Source organism: Chrysochloris asiatica, unplaced genomic scaffold (assembly GCF_000296735.1).
Source record: "Chrysochloris asiatica unplaced genomic scaffold, ChrAsi1.0 scaffold00060, whole genome shotgun sequence".
NCBI classification, from domain to species: Eukaryota; Metazoa; Chordata; class Mammalia; order Afrosoricida; family Chrysochloridae; genus Chrysochloris; species Chrysochloris asiatica.
In genome coordinates, this window is record NW_006408578.1 from 955510 (window position 1) to 974788 (window position 19279).

At 47.0% G+C, this 19279-nt stretch overlaps 2 protein-coding genes across 2 annotated transcripts in view; one reads left to right on the forward strand and one right to left on the reverse strand.

The window, feature by feature from the left end:
- DTNBP1 (dystrobrevin binding protein 1) overlaps window positions 1–7669 on the forward strand; it is a 209568-nt gene extending 201899 nt beyond the window's left edge. Inside the window, exons 9-10 of the mRNA XM_006864117.1 lie at window positions 6172–6315; window positions 7416–7669. Coding sequence (XP_006864179.1) covers window positions 6172–6315; window positions 7416–7669 — 398 coding nt within the window. The remainder of the gene's footprint in view (window positions 1–6171; window positions 6316–7415) is intronic.
- Window positions 7670–9594: 1925 nt separating this feature from the next.
- The window catches only part of JARID2 (jumonji, AT rich interactive domain 2), a 303515-nt gene continuing 293830 nt past the window's right edge, over window positions 9595–19279 (reverse strand). Inside the window, exons 13-18 of the mRNA XM_006864074.1 lie at window positions 16797–16902; window positions 16077–16259; window positions 15608–15738; window positions 14596–14779; window positions 11906–12013; window positions 9595–9957 (exon numbers count right to left, since the gene is read on the reverse strand). Coding sequence (XP_006864136.1) covers window positions 9778–9957; window positions 11906–12013; window positions 14596–14779; window positions 15608–15738; window positions 16077–16259; window positions 16797–16902 — 892 coding nt within the window. The 3' untranslated portion in view covers window positions 9595–9777. The remainder of the gene's footprint in view (window positions 9958–11905; window positions 12014–14595; window positions 14780–15607; window positions 15739–16076; window positions 16260–16796; window positions 16903–19279) is intronic.

Genomic DNA, 19279 nt, shown 5'->3' on the forward strand with positions numbered 1-19279 from the left:
TGGCTCTGTCTTAGATTGCCGAGGTTTCACGTGATCCTTACCAGTCTCTGGCCACACGTCCAGCATAAACAGCCGCCATCCGAAGAAGGCAGGGAGGGAGTTGACCGGCTGGGTCATCATGTGTTCTTGAATATTGGGAAGAGGTTTTCTATTAAGATGTTTGGGGCCAGTGATTTCTTTATAGAAACAACTACGTATTCTTTTTCTGTATGGGTAAAGAAGTTTTTCTATTTAATTTTGGAATAATTTTGATAAACTTTGTGTGGAATTTTTCCATTTTATCTTATTTTCAAAGATACTAGCATCATGTCCATCGTGTTCTTTTAAATCTGTACCAATTTGTGGCTCTCTTAGCTTTTGCCTTTTCTTGATGTCTTACCCAAAATATGCCCATTTAAAAAGGATTTTCCCCCTCAGAGAACTTTGATTTATCATGTTACTACATCATTATTTGCTGTTTCATTCATTTCTTCTCTTTAGTTGGGCATTTGCTATTTTTTCCTAATGTGAGTTTTTTGGTTTGATTTCTGGCTTTCTTACCTACCTGAAAAGGAGCTATAACATTCTCACAAGAATGTGACTTTAGCTGAATTTTAACATTTTGATTATGTATTAGTTTCTATTTAAATTTTTGTCATTAAAACTTGTGAACAGTTTAGAACTATGTTTTAGATAACTATATGTATGGAGGTTTTTCTGATTGACTTTATTTTATTTCTGGTATTTAATTAAATTTCATTGTGGTTGAAGACTTAATATTTTTGATGAGACTCCATGGCCTGTTAAAAAGACACTATGTCTCATGCATACTTGAGAACAAGATTCTAAGTGACGAGGGAAAAACAAGGCTCCGGAATTGACTGAAAACAAACTGAAAGCTTTCAACCGACGGAGGTAGCACTGGAGGCACTCACTCATCTATACCAAGGAATTTGGAGGACAGCTTGGAAGAAATCCATGTCTGTATCCATTCCAAAGAGAGGCGACCCAATGGAATGCGGCAATCAGCAGACAGTATAATATCAAATAAAAGTAAAATTGTGATAGTTTTAACAGTATATCAACAGGGAACTTCAGACGTTCAAGCTGGATTCAGAAGCGGATATGAAACGAGGAATATCAATGCTGACATCATATGGCTAAAAGCAGAGAATACCAGAAAGATGATCACGTGTGCTTCATTGACTATGCAAAGGTTTTTGTCTACGTGGACCATGACAAACTATGGACAATGTTTGCAAAGAATTGGTATTCCAGAACACTTCACTGTGCTCATTAGGAATCTGTACACAGACCCAAAAGGCAGTTGTTATAACAGAACACAGGAATACTGAATGGTTTTGAAACCAGGAAAGGTATGTGTTTGGGTTGTATTCGTTCACCACACTGCATCAGTCTGTACAGTGAGCAAGTAATCCGAGAAGCTGGATCATATGAAGGACATGGCATCAGGATTCAAGGAAGACTCAGTAACAACCTGCGACATGCAGATGATACAACCTTACTTGCTGGAAACAAAGGGACTTAAAATACCGATGAAATCAAAGACTACAGCCTTCAGTATAACGAAAACAAGAAATCTCATAACTGGACCAATAAATAATACCATAATAAGTAGAGAAAAGATTGAAGTTGTCGAAGACTTCATTTTGCTTGCATCCACAGTCAACTTTCATGGAAGCGGTAGTCAAGAAATCAAGTGATGTATTGCCTTAGGCAAATCTGCTGCACATGACCTCTTTAAACTGAACACTTTAAAAGTATTCAAAAGCAAAGATATCAATTTGAGAACTAAGGTGTGCCTGATCCAAGCCATGATATTTTCAATAGCCTCATATGCATGTGAAACTTGGATAGTGAATAAGCAAGACCATAGAAGAATTTGGATTATTAGTGTTGGAGAAGATTAAAAGTACCATGGACTTCCAGAGAAACATACATCTGTTTTGGAAGAAGTATAGCCAGCTGCTCCATAAGATGCCAAGATGTTGACACTTCATATCTCACTTCATAACTTTGGACATGTTATCAGGAGGGACCAGACCTTGGAGAAGGACATCATGCTTGGTAAAGTTGAGGGCCAGCAAACAAGACCCCAAGGAGATGGACTGACAGAGTGACAGTAGTGAAGCTGTGCATCGGGACTGACCCCAGGACACGTAACACAACAATGACCACTTACTGAAGAGGTGTCTGAATGCTCCCTCAGCCACAATTCCAGACTTGATCTGTTTTTTATTCTCATGCTACCATTTTTCCTTTAAAAATATAGCACAAAATACTTAACCAAAAAAACTTAAAATTTCCTTCCTGGTGCACTAAACATTTTAAAGAAGTCATTACTAAGTACTTTAATTACTGTCACTTTTGTGCCCTTGCAAAATCAATGTTTATATTAATAGAGCTAATTGTCTTTGTTCTAGAAGTTAATATTGGTTTGCCCATTTTGTTTTCTTTCTTAGCTTTTGCTTACGTTTTAGGAGTATTGCCTGTAAACAGAATGCTGCTGGATTTTACTATTTACATTGAGATATATCTCCTTTTACTAGCACGTATTGTTCATTTCAGTTTACTGTGGTTACCGTGGAATAGTTGGCTTCATACTGTCTTACTTGGTGCTGTTTTCCTAAAAGCTTTTCCCATCCTTTTCAGTCCAATTTTTCTCATCTGTTTTAAAAGTTATATTCCTGTCTTTTAAAGATGTGGCACAGGCTGATTAAAAAAAAAAAAACACAAAAAAAACACCAAAATACACCTTCCTGTTCTAAAACCGAAGTCTAAGCAAAGGCCATAAACAAATCCGGGCTGAGAGGTCATGATAGACAAAGCAAGCCCTCGTGGTGGTCACCTTCAGGCAGCCCAGCCACCCAGCACCCCGCAGCATGCGAGGAAGAAGTTTGACCAGAGTCCTAGGGCCATGGACTTATGTTACTTGTGGCCTCAGGAGCGAACAGGCTATGAATCAGCTCCATGACATTGGTGTGAACTGCCTGGCCCAGCCTAGTAGGGAGCAGGCTCTGATTGGCCTGGCTACATTGCCTTCTGTGTTATTGCCAAAAAATGAGGTCTGGGGTCTAGTGGGACGAGTCAGTGTAGGATGAGCACTCAACCGTAAGGTCAGTTTGAACTGTCTAGTGGGCATTCACCAGGCGCTCCTCAGTAAACCCTATACAAGTTTGCTGTGAGTCAGAACCAACTCGATAGCATATCACAAGTTTCTTCCAGTAAAACAGGGTCTTCCCCTGCTGCAGCTCTAATCATACACCTCTTCTCCCGTCTTACAGTTTTCTTGCTGTTTTAATTCTGCCCCATTAACTTCCCAAATTAGATTTTATTTTGATTATTTCATCAAGAGCTCTAGATTTACACACAAATACCTAACTCTCCTCCTGACAATGCTTTTTTTTATTGTGAATTATGTGATAGTTTACATGGGAGAACATTAATTAGCTTTACATCCATCCTATCGGTTCATGGTTGCCATGGTTACAGTCCCCTCCATGCATCATCAACCAACCAAAGAGTACACCCTGCAAGCCTGACCTCCAGTCCTCAGCACACAACCCCTTCCCCTCTTTGGGTCTAAAGTCAGCAAAATCCCCCTCTCCCTTTCTGTGTCTAAAGTCCCCAGCAGCTCCATCTCTCCACATCATCTTCTCTGCCTCCATCTCTGGCATCACTGCTTCTCTGGGTGGTAGGGTCCCGCTCTCTGCTCTTCTCCATTAATGGTCCCAGGGACCTCCGCTCCTAGACTGCAAAGTTAATCACTCTCCTCCTTGCTATAAAACGCCTACCTTTACATTTCCAGTCCTCACAAATCAGTCCTAATAACAGTTATTCACTATTGTCTGATAATGCTTTTTTGATCTTTGAATATTCTCTGGTATTCCTTTACCATCTTACTTCTAGCAACAGTTCCAAAACACCCCCAAACCCTTATGGCACACAGTTCTTCCCTGCCAGACATGAGGCATTAGAATCCACTGCAACTGCTCAGTGAGAGCAGGTTCACGGCAAGTGCTTTTTGTCTGAGCCTGTGGCTTACTTACCCTTGGTCTTGAGATTTTCCACTGGGTATGCAGTTTTAAAGGAGCTCTGGTAGCGACTGTAGTGGTTACGAATCGGGCTGCTACCCTCAAGGTCAGCAGTTCGAAACTACCAGCGGTTCCGTGGAAGACAGATGAGGCGTGTTCTCCTTCCGTAAAGATTTACACCCTCAGAAACCCTGTGCAGGGTCACTCTATCAGTTGGAACCGAGTCCACAGGACTTAACAACAAAAACATGCAGTTTTAAAGATGGTTTGTAGATGAGGCTTTCTGCTCCTAAAGATTTAACAGCCTCACCACAGTAACCCTATACGGGGCCGCTATGAGTTGGAATTAATTCGACGGCACTTGTATATGTGTATTGAACTTGGGCCACTTTCCGCTTTCTATTCTTGTAGAGACGTTGTCGGTCGGTCTAATGATCCTCCTCTGTCCTGTCTGTCAGTTCTGACTCATACTGATCTTTTATAGGGATTTTGAGGAGCAGCTGGTGAGTTTGAACCAACAACAGTGTAGTTCCTAAATATAGGGCCTCCAGATCATCATCAATCCCAGGAAATTATTGCTGCTGTTACATGCTGCAGAGTTGCTTTCAGACCCATAGCAACCCTGTTATACGGTTTCCAAGGAGCAGCTGGTGACCTCAAACCACTGACTTTGCAGTCCAGTGCCCTACCCTGCAGTGCCACAATGGTACTGATTCTTTCCAGTTGAAACATGCTGGGTTTTGTATTGCTCGTTAATGTTTTCCCTGTTTGGTTTTGTTGTCTTCGCCTCATCTTCAGTTTCCTTGGAAAGGCTTAGTGATTTATTTCCAGAAAATCCCAAGTCTTTACTCTGACACATCTGGGCTGCCATTGCTGGACTCAGTGGCAACTGGTCATATTCAATTTAGTTTCTTCCTGACATCTTAAATATATTTTTTCCTATTTAGAGATTATTTAGAGTCCTGATGTGTTGCTGTAGGAACAGCACTGGACTGTTAACCTCAAGGCCGCTGGTTCAAACCCACCAGCTGTGTCACTCGGGCACTAGGAGTAGATCAACTCGACAGCACTTACCAAAAGATATTTGGTTGTTTTTCAAGGTCCTGGCCTTTCTGGCTCTTGAAAGTTTGTTCATTTCTTTAAGCTGTTGTCTGAAAGTTCTCAGGAAGGATGCCAATCCTGTGTTTGACCATCACTTGTAGTGATTTATCTCCAAATGTGCACCATAAACTCTAGGTTTGCCTGGACTTTGTATTGTGAATTCATATTCCTGTGAGGCCTTCCAGCTTGTGGAAATGGTTTGCGTCATGCCTGGGTTGACTGAGGGGAGCTAGCTTGTGGTTTTCTGAACTGTTGAGTCCTGTGAGATGTCCCTCACCCCATCACCTTCATCTCCTGGGGGCTGGCAGGCCAGCTTTTCGTCCCCAGGCTGTGCTCACTGCAGGAAGCTCTGGGCTCCTCAAATCCTCCTCCCCAACTTGTAGACTCTATAGTGCAAAGCTTAAATTATCGGGCTCAAGAAATGGCACAAGGACAGCCAAAATGTCATTTTTAATTTGCCTCTTAAAAGATACAGTCAGGTATCTGGAATGACAGGGCAGCTATAAGCAGAAAGCAGAGCCATGTGTGGGTGGAGAGGTCGCGAACTCTATGTTGCTGTCAAGAGACAGCATTTCTTTTGTGTGTCACTCTGAGTTGACACCTGCCAGGCAATATGTAAGACCAGACCTATGGATCTGACACTTGGACATTTTACTGTGGCGCATTTTCTTCTTGTTGCTGTCTACTTCTGCATTGACTTTTTAGTTGAAACCATGTGTTTCCAATAATGGCACTTTGAGTTAAACACACACACAAAAGTACTGCAGATTTTAATAGTTAATTAGTGGGACACATGTGTTCCCAGGAGTCCTGTGCTGGGATTGGTCGTACGAGGTCAATTCCTTTGAATTCAGTTATCCAGGCCTCCACCACATGGCAGCATGCACTAGTGGTAGGTAGCACAGTAGCCCCCCACAAACCTCCAGAGGTAGAAATAGAAGTGGGCACTGTGTGTTCCAGGGATCCCAAAAGGGTTAAGTTCCCCTTTCAGAGTATTATTTAACTAAAACATGTATTTCCTCCTGACCTCTCCCAGAGCCCATGGGCAGCATGTCATCCATGGAGGTGAACGTGGACATGTTGGAGCAGATGGACTTAATGGACATCGCTGACCAGGAGGCCCTGGACGTCTTCCTGAGCTCTGGTGGAGAAGAGAGCACCGTGCTGTCCCCCACGTTAGGTAGGGCTGACAAACTCTGGTACACATGAGCATGTGACGCAGGATTTCCCTCCACAGATAACAAAATACCTATGTACATGGGACCAGGTACCAGGTAAGCCCACAGGCAGCCTCTTCTGCAAGCCCACATTGTCTGTGCACACCTGAGTCCACATAGCTGTGTTTGACTTGGCAGCAGTGAGGCAAAGCACCGTGGGTTTGCTCCAGTCATGAATTTTAAATGCTCCACTCGAGCACCCTCAGAAAGCACCTCGTCCTAAATCCATGTTGGTAGAAGAGTCTCTCCTGTGAGGGGCCCCAGGGGGTGCTTGGAGTAACCCTGAGTCAGCCTCCCATCTTGATTCAGTGGCTATGTATCTGAGCATCTGATGTGGGAAAGGCCAAGGTGTTCAGGACTTGGACTGCATTTTGAAAATTTAATCTCATCCCCAGACTTGGTTTCACAAAACAGAATATCATCATCACACCCTTACAAGCGTCAGATGTGTACGTGGGCTCGCTAAATCTCAGATTTCTGGGAGAACGCTTGATGTGCCTTCCACACACTAGAGTCAGAGAATAAGGCTGGCCGAGAGAGTGCACCCTAAATGCAGATGGCACTGAGGGGCATGGACACATCTCCATCTGTAGGAATTCCACTTTCCTCAACTGTTAAACTCTGAAGGGTGATGGTGTGCTTGCCGTCTGCTCCCAACAAGTCCTGAACCTTGGATGTGGCCACAGCTCTCTGACCCGCACAGGAGAAGCTTACTGCTAAAAGGGCAGTGACTCTTGTTGTCTTCTGCCTAGTTGTCTCTGAAATTTACTTGGAAAGATATGAAAAAATCTAGATTAATCAAGGTCCTGGGATGCCCCACAAAGACATGCGGCCATGTCCTGTGGCGTTTAGCCAGTGTGTTGTGGTTACGCACCTTTTAAAGGACATACGCTGGCTCCACCTGTATTGTCACATCTGCCTGGGGCGATATCACCTGGAAACATTTCCTGACTGAGGAGCAGCCTAGCTCAGCAGACCCCTTTTTTTTTTATTCTGGGTTTTGTGTGGCAATTCTAAATTAAAATTCTATGACCCATTTTCCCCCCCACTTTGTCTTTTACAGGACCAGAATCCAATCGAATCCAATCCAGTTCGAATGAAATTACTCTTCAGGTTCCAAACCCCTCAGAATTCCGAGCCAGGCTGCCTTCACTGTCCTCCCCCTGCTCTGAACCGGACCCCCGGGACCCCAGTGAAGGTGGGGAGTCGCCCCTGGTGCAGTCCGACGAGGAGGAGGTCCAGGTGGACACGGCCCTGGCCGCCTTCAGCAGCGTGGCACAGGCCCCCTCAGATGTCACTGATGACAGTGATTCCTAAATCCAGGCTCTCCTGATCACATGAGACCAGGTATGCAGATGTCTGTCCACCTGTACAGGCTGTTTGAGGGAGGCTCCTGACTTTCATGTGTAAGAGACTAAAGTACATGTGTGAGAGACTAAAGTACAGCTGACAATAAAGTTAGAGGACTGTAAGCATTGAAATCAGAGTAATGCCAGTTTGTCCTATAAAGGAAGGCCATCCATTGGTGGAGACTGAGGGCAGTGAGGGCCGGGCCTGCCACTTACTCCTGCTGGGTCTGCCCTCACACTAAGGCCACGAAGGTTCATTTCATTCACTCACCTTCCACAAGACAGACAAATGTCCAAAAAACTTTGCTTTTATTATTAAACCTTGTAGTACAAACCTGGAAAGTAAACAAAAAACTGGCAATAAACAACATGAAGTCCCCCCTTACAAGGGAACAGTGCAGAGCAGCGCTAATAAATTAAACGTCAAACTGTAAGCCAGAGGCAGAAGTTTACTGTCCAAAAGAGGGAAAGTATACAGCAAGGCCATAAGAACCGGACAAGCACATTGGAAAACACTTGACTCTGTTCATGTCATTGTTAAATATCCAACAGTTCAGTCTTCTGCAACAACAATCAACAAAGCATACGCATCATAGGACTTCTCCTGACATCACTACCGGCCAGCGCAGCCTGGGAGCCACGGGACTGATGGGTTCAATTATGAAACAAAGAACAGTTTGTGAAAACATTTTCCCTTTTTTATTCCACACATACTGTACACACAACCGGAGAAGGGCAACAGCTACTCCATTATTATTGTTGTTGTTCCGTGATGTAAGCAGCACTTAAAATGTTACAAGAAAAACCCTGTAAGCATCCAGTCCACCGATGAAGAAACAGAAATGTAAGGCTCTTCTTCATCTCATCTTTCCTCCCCTCCCCACCCCTACCAAGAAAAAGGCTCAAGTATTTAAAACAATTTACAGGCATATATACAAAAGAGAGGGAATTTTTTTTTCTTTTTTGTTTTTTTTTTTTGTTACAACATGGAGAGAAAAAAAAAAACAAAACAGACAAGATGAGCGCAAATGCATTTTCACATTCAAACAGAACGGCAGGCCTCCTAGTGGCTCTATATGTGACCGTAGAACAAAACACAACCCAGAAAAGGGATGGATGCAGAGACAACAGCAGTGAGATGAGGATGGAATGTTGGAAAGATTGCACATCTAGACGGAGAAGCACACGCGGAGGCCTCTATCACTTTATCCCTTTCTCTCCTAAGGATGCTATTGAAGGGTTTTTGATAAAGTTAGCCAACAGCACCAAAAAATAACAGAATGGATTTCCTAATGAAATCAGGCACAGTTTTCCCTCACGTGACCCCCCCACCCCAAGGCAGGCAGTCTTTTTTTTCTTCTTTTCTCTCCTTTTCCCTTAAACAGATGCATAGTGATGTGCTGGGGAAGAGAACCTGGTCAGGTGACTCTCCTTGTCTTGCCCACAGTCAGCAAACAACGTCCGCCTTCAGCTGCCACAACCGCCCAGAGACACAAAATTGGGGGTTCTCCGGTTTTAAAAACTACAAACTCATCTTGCACGTGACAGAAGAAAAGACAGCCAAAGTAAAGCCATTTCTCGTTTCAAGTTTGTGTGTGAGTCGCCCTCCTATCCCTTTTCCTTGCTAGAAAAATCTGCTCACATGACTGGTAGTTTTTAATTTGTTCTCCAAACTTCACCCTCTTCAAAAATGGGTTAAAAAAGCCTTTTTGTCCCCCAACAATTACAAAAAAAAAAAAACAAAACAAAACAAAAAACAAAAGAAACCAAACCAAACAAAACAAAAAAAGGATTTTGTCAGCCACAGAGGCAATACAAATTAACAGAGCCCCTCACGGGTTTGAAAACAGTGAGTCTACGGCAGTTCCAAAATCCGACTGCAGTATCTAGGTATTCTAAATACAAAAAAAAAAGTTCAACAGTTTTAATGCTAAAACAAAATTAGTTCTCTAAAACCAGAAGAAAAATCTTCTTTAGAGCTAGTGCAAAGACAGCTTTGTATCCTACAGCAAGTACTTCAAACTAGAATATAATAATTACAAAAAATATATATAAATGGACAGGGAGTTGGCATCTTCATGACGAGCTCGAAGCACTTTTGGAGGAGCTGGAGGAAAGCCGGGATGGTAGCACGTCCACGGTGGCTCGCTTGCGGGGCCCTCTTTTTGGTGTGGGTTTACTGAGACAGTTCTCAATGCTGCCGTTCTTACCAGACACTTTGCCGCAGATCTGATTGACCAGGCTGATGATCTGCTCCTGTTTGATGGAGGGGAAAGGGACTCTGCGTTACCAGGGTGGAAGCCCCGCTGCCATCTGTCAGAAAAGCCAACCCCACAGGACTGGGCACTGGAGCACCTCATGCTATTCACCCTGGAGTGGTTGGATGCTACTCCTGATCTCACCAGACTTGGCTTTGTGACCCTTTCTGAAACCCACCCACCAGGGAATGTGGGTTTTCATGGACTAAATCATGCTGCTGGACTCCTGGTGTGACGCTGTAGGATCAACACTAGACTGCGAACCAGACGGTCAGCAGTTAAAACCCAGCAGCAGCTCTGTCTTCCTCATCAAAACCACTGACTGAGCTTCAGGCTGATCAAGGTCTTGCCCACAGCCAAACACCTATATAGTTACACAAGGGCTGCTGTGAATATGAAGGAGCCCACGCTCTGCAGGGACCTCAGACAGGGACCAGGCGGCTGCTTCAGGCGCATTTGCTACAACACCGAGGATTTATTTTTAACCACGTTCTGACATCTGCTGTTAAAGTGGAGGAGCAGGGATTGTAAAGTGGTTACTACTGCCCCCTCACAAAACACTCTTCAAAAAAAAAATACAAAGAAGATGCAAATGGGTCTATTTTCAGCTTCCCAGTCTTACAGTTTTAGCCAAAGACTGGTTCTCAAGTGTGACCCACCAACCGGACCCCTCTGCCCCCACCGCAACAAGAGCTTTTGTGTAGTCACTGCCCTGGGCTGAGGAGGGGGGCGAACGAGTGGGCTCTGCAGCCAGCAGCTCTGGTCTGCCTTACGGCGTGTGCAGACCCTAGGACAGTTTCTAGGAGGTGGCAGTCCATCATGAAGAAGGGCACCGGACTAGGAAGAACAACCCTAGTGCCCATAGCTACCTAGAAGGCGAGGCACAGGCTTACTGCCTCTGAGAGAGTGAGCTCTGGGGCCAAAGTTGTCATAAAATTCCTGCAGATGTATCACATCTGTTGAAAGTTGACTCTAGTAACACAGGTAACTAGCAGAGGTGCTGCCGTATCGGACTGTATGTTTTCCCTGAGGGCCTACCGCCTTCAGAGCACACCCCTGTGGGAAAAGGAAGACTGGGGGACCGTAGGGTCCTCTTCCTTTCTCGGAGCTGGGCCACCACACACTGATCCCACCACGTAACTTCTGAGCAAAAACTCCCTCCCAAGTCCAGTTATTGTAACTACTAGGATAAGTCCACAAATGGCCCAGGGCAGTTTGTGTCAATGGCTTTGCAGGACTACAGCCACAACGTGAGCCTACGGCAAGACGTGTGCCAGGCAGGGGAGGGCTGTGCCCCGTGCCCTCCGCAGGTGGAGGGTGGGAGGGAGAGAAGGCAGGGAAGGAGTCCAGGCAGCAGCCAGTCTCTGGGGGTGTCGTGGAAACCACCCCTCCAGAAACTGAAACAAATCCCTCGTACATATTAAAGGCCTGGCAGCCAGGGCTCCTGGCCAGCTGAGACAGCTGCAGCTTTCCTGAGCAGTGGGGGGACAGTTCCCACCACAAAGCCAAGGCCAACATGTCGGCAGTGCTGCATAGAGAGCAGTCATCAGCGGGCTAGGGTTGGTCTCCGCACCACTGAAGGTACATCTGATGAAACCACAAGTTCAACAGACTGACGCTGTCAGGCCGCAGAGGGAGCTCTCCAGTCCAGCAACTCCAATGGAAAGAAAGCTAGTGCCCAGCACTGCCCCTATCTGCCACTTCCTGCACAGCAGCTGTCCTGGCAGACAAGACATGGCTCCCTTGTAGAGACGGAAGTAGAACCTGGGAGATGCCCGCACTCCTCAGGAGGCAGCAGGTAAACAGGAAGCAGAAACGGCTTCAGTTCCTGCATTTCTCTAGGACACACTGAACCTAGTCCATTCCTCTGCCACTTTCCCCTCAGGTTAGCCCCCCAGGCCGCAGCCTGCACCTGCCCCACCACTGGGTGGGCACATAGGACTGACCTCGTCGTAGCGGTACATGAGCTTCAGCCCCCGACAGGACTTTTGCTTCTCCACGTGGCGTAGCGCACACTCCAGGCAGAACACGACGTTCTCATTCTCCTGTACAACCTGAGGGAGGAGATGAAGGCTGGGATTCAGAAAGCATCTACAGTTCTGCTGTGTGGAGGGGTGTGATCCCAGGCCAGAAGCAAGGAAAGGCCAGGTTTTCACACAAAGTAGTAAAAACAAACGCAGTGACTGAAAACGTTCCCCTGTCCACCTCCTCTTCCCAGGACATCAGCCTTACAGGTGCGGTTTCCTATGAGAGGTTCCAGCCATGTTCTGTGTAAAAGCTCAAGTGCTGACGGTACAAGAGCTGCTAGAATGGATGGGGATGGAGAGCATTTCCAGCAATACAGACCTTCAACAAAAACTGGAGACCAGATGAAACAACTACAGATCCGATGGGAAGAAGAGAGAAGTGGACTGAACATCAACTAGGACAACCTGAACAGGCAGTGAGAGGAGACACGTGACCTGTCAGACTGACAAACCACTCTAGTCGCTGGCAACAAGAAAGGTGAGATCCTCCCCACACCCTACTCCTACTAGAAACAAGGCTAGCCCCCACACCCCTCAGGCACTCAAACTTCATTCATTGTCTGGAGACACCCTCCCCTACACCGTGCCTGCTCTTTGAGGTTGGATTTGCACTAGGTGCACCTCCAGAAAAAAAAGAAGTTACCTACAAAGAAGAACCACTAAGAGTAAACTCTGATTTCTTAGCAGAAACAATGCAGACCCAACTCTGAAACTAACACTGACAACCAATAATCAGACCCAGGAAAACTGTCCCACAAATACGGTGGTGAAGACATTTCCACATAAACACAAAGAAATTTATATATTAAACAGTATCAAAGAGCTCTTAGAACAAGCACAGTATACAACCACCTGAAATTAACATACATGATATTACATACTTGATACCACCAGCCCCAAGTCAACCCAGACATAATATCCAAATAAAACACAAGACCTTTTTAAAGTGTTGAAGAGCAAAGATGTCAACTTGAGGACTAAGGTGCGCCAGACCCAAGCCATGGTATTTTCAATAAACTCATTTGCAAGCAAAAACTGGACAGTGAATAAGGAAGACCATAGAAGAATTTTGATGCTTTTGAGTTAATGGTGTTGGAGAATACTGGAAGTCCCATGGGCTGTAAAAAGAACCAGCAGATCCGTTTTGGAAGAAGTGCAGCCAGAGTGCTCCTTGGAGACCAGGATGGCCAAACTTCATGTCTCATACTTCGGACATATTGTTAGGAGGGACCAGTTGCTGGAGAAAGATACCATATTTGGTAAGGTGAAGGGTCAGAGAAAAAGAGGAAGACCCCCAGCGAGATGTATTGGCCAAGTGGCAGCAGCCATGGGCTCAGGCGTGGCAACAATTGTGAGGTTGGCCCAGGACCGGGCAGTAATTCTGTTGTGCATAAGGTCGCTATGAGCCGAAATCAACACGCTGGCACCTAACAATATAAAACTGAAACTACTGATGCAGAACTATCAAATTGTAACAAAGACAATTACAAACAACAAGAGGGAACTGTGCAGTTACAAAACTTCCAAGATAGAACAGACTGGTTTAAACTTGGGAAGAGATTCGAGTTACTTGGGTGAATAAGTCTGCACAGATTGAAAAGGTGTGGGAGAGAGAGTCGGAGTATACCACAAATACAGAAAGGTTTGGCAGTGGATGGGTGTTTACCTTTGCTGCTAATATATCCACGAACATAACATGGAGGTACATTTGGGGAAAAGTTATGAAAACTTCCTAGACACACACTTTGAGCCGTCTCAGAACACCAAGGTCAACTGGCATAACAGTGTTCTGTATCCTGCTTTGGTGAGAAGTGACCATCTAAGGTGCAAACACTGATCTCTGTATGAAGGAAAGGAGAGTGATGAAAGCAGAAAAACTCGATGATGCCTGGCTGCTACTAAACTGCTTTGAAAAGGATCCATTTGAAGGCCCCAGATGGTGAACAGTAAGGACCGGTCTACTGGTTGGATGGATCAAGACCTTAGTCATCCTTCAAGGCTAGAGTTTGGGGGGTTAAGGACAGACTGATGGAAACAGGAAACACAGAGGGAGGAAGTGATGGGATACTAATCAATTAGGTGAAACAAAAGGTGTGAACTGTTGAATGCAAACTTGCACCCAATTCACGAAAGTCTGAAACCCCCCAAAAAAACCGCTTGGCCACTAGACAGCCCAAGGATGAGGGCACCGCCGAGCCCCTAGGGGATCAGGGAGTGTCAATCTCCTCTCCACAGGAGATTTTCATGATCTTTTTAAGTCCCCTTTTATAATGCAGCCTCACAGATAATATTTTTTCAAAGGACTAGATAGAAGAAAACAAAGGGAAGTGTGATTCGTTCTTTATCATTTTCTGACCTTTGAAATGTTACACAAAGGGCATCAGGTGACTGTGCAGTGCCTGGAGGAGGCAGAAGTCACACAGCGGCCACCAGTGCTCTGTCGAGGGCCCTGAGACAAAGGCTCCAAGGTTGCCTGCTTAATCTAATTCCCTTGTCTGAAACATGCAGCTTGGAAAGTGACAAAGTGTGGTGGGACAGGCCCAGGATGCAGCACAGGGGAGAACTGCGGCCCGTCTGTCTCCTGGCTACCAGTGGGGGCTTGCACTCACCATGGAAAGGTAGCACAAGTGCTGGCAGATCTGGCACCGTCTCTCCGACGTCTCCAACTGTAGCCATTTTCGAGGCTTTTTCTTCCCATCCGCCACCGAACTGCTGCCGTCATGGCTGCCATAGCGGGCAGAGGAGTGGAGGCCGGCCTCGAACAGCTGCCTGCGCTGCCGCAGCTCCGTATCCCTGTCCAGACAGAAGGGGCCGGGGCATTAGGGAGCTCCGTGAGCACACCAGCACACACACAGCAGCAGGGCTGGGTCCTCATCTCCATCCCAATGCCAACGCCCCCCTCGGGGAGGGGTGGTGAGACCTGTGATTAGGGAGCCCAGCTCACCTTCCCAAGGTCCCCTGGAAACACACACCATTTAGTCAAAAGATCAGACAATCACCCCGGCTTCCAAAGCTACTATATATAATGACTTCACTCTCCCTACGGCTAACGCATGGGCAAAGCTAGGTAAGGGGTTTTCCTTTCATTCCAAGCCAAGGGTTGATTTAACAAACTATTTGTAGGTCTGGTCGTCAAAGGTTCGACCAACACGAGCTGAAATCCGTGTGCTATATCCGTCAGCACTACCAGGCTCTCCCCTTGGATGGGGGAAGAGAGCAGGAGGCTACATGGTAGGAAAAGAGAAGAGGGTTACACAGGAAGCTACACAGTCCCTCTACTCCCCTCTCAGCAGAGCGCCTTGGATCCCTGTTGGTGGGCGGCGGCAGCACAGGTGTCCGGTCACATGGTCACAGAGTCACAGCTGGAGCCCCAGGGACTATGGAGGCCCCTGAGAGTGTGCACCTCAGCACCAAACAAGAGGAGAACAGTGGAAACGTAGCCGACCATTTCTCCAGCCCCCAGCTGCCGTCTGTGCTCCACACGGTTTTCGAGGGCTCTTTTTCCCAAGTTGATCTCTAGGCCTTTCTTCAAGGCACCCGAGTGGACGTGAACATACCACTTTTCAGTTAGCAGCAGCAGCAGGATTTCTCAGGGAGAGCGACCCGACCCCAGCCTGTTACCTGAGCTCATCCAGAAGGGCTGAGATGGTGCTGAGAGTGGGGCCGTTCTCCTTCTTCGCTTCTGCCTGTGCAATCTGGTAGAGGAGCTTCTCCATGGAGAATGGCTTGGCGATATGGCGACGCTTCATTTCCTGAGAAGAAGCAGCACTCTTCAGGGGGGCGGTTAGAACTAGACAGCATGAAGGATTTTCTGTCTAGAGTTTGAATTTTGGGCAGTAACCAGGCTGGCCTGTGGATGGGCACAGCACAGGCCTGTCAGCAATAAGGCACACTCGCAGGGCGAAGCCACAGGGGGCTCCCAATCTACACATGTCGGCGTTTACCCATATGTATGTCAGTACAGCTGTTAGAATACAAGAGTGGACTGTTTGTCCTGTGTGTTCCTCAGGCAATCCCCCTGTCCTAGAAATAGAAAACCCTTTAGGCTGTAAATACTCTTTGTAAATCATTCACACCCAGCCTTACTGACCTTGGCAGTTTCAAAGCCCATGCTTGTCCACTGGGTGGTAGCAAAGTGCACGGTCTCGGAGACACTGTAACCACAGCACACTTTGGACACGAAGGATCCCGGGAAGCAGACCACGAACTGTCCACTCTGCTGCACAGCCCTGTGCACTTGGATGCCCTCCCGGCACAGCACCTCCGGCGAGATCTGAGGGCACAAAGGGCAGGGACGGGGCTCGTTCCTGCAGTCCCACAGGGCACAGCAAGGCAGTAACACCTCCCCCCACCCCACCCCCACTGTGCATCTGGATGCCCTCCCCACGAGATCTGAGGGCAGCTCTCGATAACACAGTACATTTTCTTCATTAGAGAGCTCAGTGCCATCGACTCCGTTCTACCTCAGTTACCCTCCACAGCATTTCTCCAGTGTCTGTGGGTTTTGAACGGCCGAACTTGCAGTTAGCAGTCTAGTGCTTACTCTATAGCACCACAATACTGCACACAGAGTTCCTAAAACAACCAGAAGAGAGCTCTAGAAATGAACACTGGTACCCATGGAGTCTGGGTTGGGCTGACCATCTGCCCCTACAGGGTGCTCCTGCCCCCCTGCCTGCTATAATGGTGGGACAAATACACACCAGGGGGGCTGACAGGGCTCCAAGCTAGCGGGACACAAGGCACCCATGAACCCAGCATCTCCAAGAATCTCCAATACTGCCTATACTGGGCTGCTGCCCGCCCCTACCATGACATTGCTCTCCAGCAGCTCCAGCCCGGGCGTGCCGTTGGCCTGCAGCAGTGTGTGCACCACATCGTCCAGCTTGCTCTCCTCCGCAGCGGGAATGCAATACCTGGGGGTGGAGACACCATGTTACAGCGACCCTGGGCATGGCCCAAGGACTGGGCAGCACTCTCTCTTCTGACCACGAAGTGGCCACTATTTAGGGTGTCTTCCCTCATCTCCTTCCACTTTAAGAATGAAGGGTAGGCTGAGGCACAAATGCGTGACTGCAGTGAGGTAGGGGATAGGAAGGAATGCCAAACATGGAAGTGCCACCCCAGGGACCTGGGAGGTGTGCCCACCTTCCACACAACAATGCCCAGTCCCAAGCTGCTACGCCCACAAGCACCCAGCCAAAACCACAGCCCTGCAAGTGATTAGAGATGCTCATCTTTTAAGTCTATCTGACCTACTGCCCAGCCAGGGAGCCTTCAAACCAGAGACAGATGTTAGCAGTCCCCATAAATCAGACTGAGCTCCAGCCCGAGTGCTGGCAGGATGAGACACACTCTGGGAAGGAGTATGAGGACAGGGCAGTGAGGCCCCGTGGCGTCCTCCACACTAGTCAGGCCAACATCACTCGGCCTGCCTGAGGAAGGAGCCCTCGTCCTCAGAACAAGGAAAGTCGCCGAGCATGTGCCTGACCTGGCCCACACCCAGGTCGTCCCTATTGAGGGGCATAGTGGTGACATGCTAACGGGTATAGGCAGACTCCGAGACAATAGGACAGTGGGGCCCGCAGAGCAGAAACCAGTGTGGTGTAGGATAAGGGGCTGGGACCACCACAGCCACTCTTGATGAGAGCTGAAGGAGACTGCAAGGAAGAGCAAAGTCTAGAAATAAAAAAGCTATAATCACAAATGTTCACTGATCTGTCTGTCCCTCAAGAGGGGTCAACACCTGGGATACAAGTACGGTGGGCAGCAGGGGAAGGCCCAGGGGCAGTCCTGAGATCAGAAAAGGACAGAAGGCTCCTTTGCATCTCCTGGGGTCAGGCATGACCCTGCACACACAAGACAGACAACACAGAGGGGAGCACCTTTTGCACCCCGTGGGCGTTACCCCACACAGCTTTGCTGGTACTCCCGGCAGCTTCTCCTCGAGGGGAGACCAGCTCACCTTCGAGCAGCAGGCTGGGCATGCAGTCCGCCCTCAGCTGCACTCGAATGGCTGTTGAGACGTTTTGTTTTGAGGCCAAACCCTGGTTCTAGTTGCTGAGTGCAGGGAGTAGCCAATCACCACATGTAAGTTAATTTTTTTAAATGCTTGGGTTACTTCAATGCCAACATATTCTGTTACTGATTTGCGATTTAAATACAGGGTTTCTAATCTAAATCACATGTTTTAAGAAAAGCCACACACCATAAAGGAGTCTGATCATCTCCCAGCCTCTTTGTCCCTTCAGTGAGGTTCCAGAGATTATTCTTCAAAAAACCCACAGATACACACAAATCCAAAATGGATTAAGGACCTAAATGTGCAAACTAGAACCATAAAATTCTTAGAAGAAAACGTAAAGGAAACATTGTCAGGCCTAGCTTTCAACAATGGATTATCTAATAGAAAAGCAAAATTAACAACAAAAGACAAGATAAATAGGACCTCAAAAACATTAAAACTTTTGTTCATCAAAAGACTTTTCTGTAACAGCGACAAGACAGAGCTACTGACTGGCAGAATGTCTTCAGTGACAAATTTCCAAGAATCTAACCACCAACAACACAGAACTTTACAACAATAAGAAACAGAGGCTAGTCATAAAATGGGCAAAGGACTTGAAAAGATGCTTCACCAGACCCGTGAAACTATGCTCATTGTCATTAGTCATTCAAAACCACATGGGAATACCATTTCACCCCCAGGAGGATGTGAGGATAGTACTGGAGCCCTTATCCCTTGCTTGTGGGCATGTAAAATAGTACAGCCGCTGTGGAAAACGGGTGTGTGTGTGGGGTCCCCCCAAACTAAAAACAGCCAGCAATTCCTCTCCTGACTACATCCCCAGAGGCTCTGAATGAGACTCAGCCACTAGAGCTCACTGCAGTGCTATTCACAATCACCAAACAGAGGCGAGATGATGGACCATTCACAAAACGGGTTGGTGTGCACACAGCAACTTTTACACTGAGGTATGTACAATCTCAACAAATTTAAACGGGGTGGAGGGGGAAAGCGCATAGAACCTCATATTTTACTACATCTGCGCCTGTATAGGGTTTTCAAGGAGCAGCTGGAGAGCTTGAACCACTGGCCAATACGGCTCATGACAGCATCACATAAGTTCCCTTAGTGTTTGGCTTGGGAGTACATCACACCACACACACCTTCACAACAAGCAGCATCAGGGCACAGTCCCACTGCCTGCTCCATTCTGTAGCTCAGCCACCCCCACCTGTTGGCTTACATTTCCAATCTCATCCCAAAGACAAGCTGCAAAGTCCAAGACC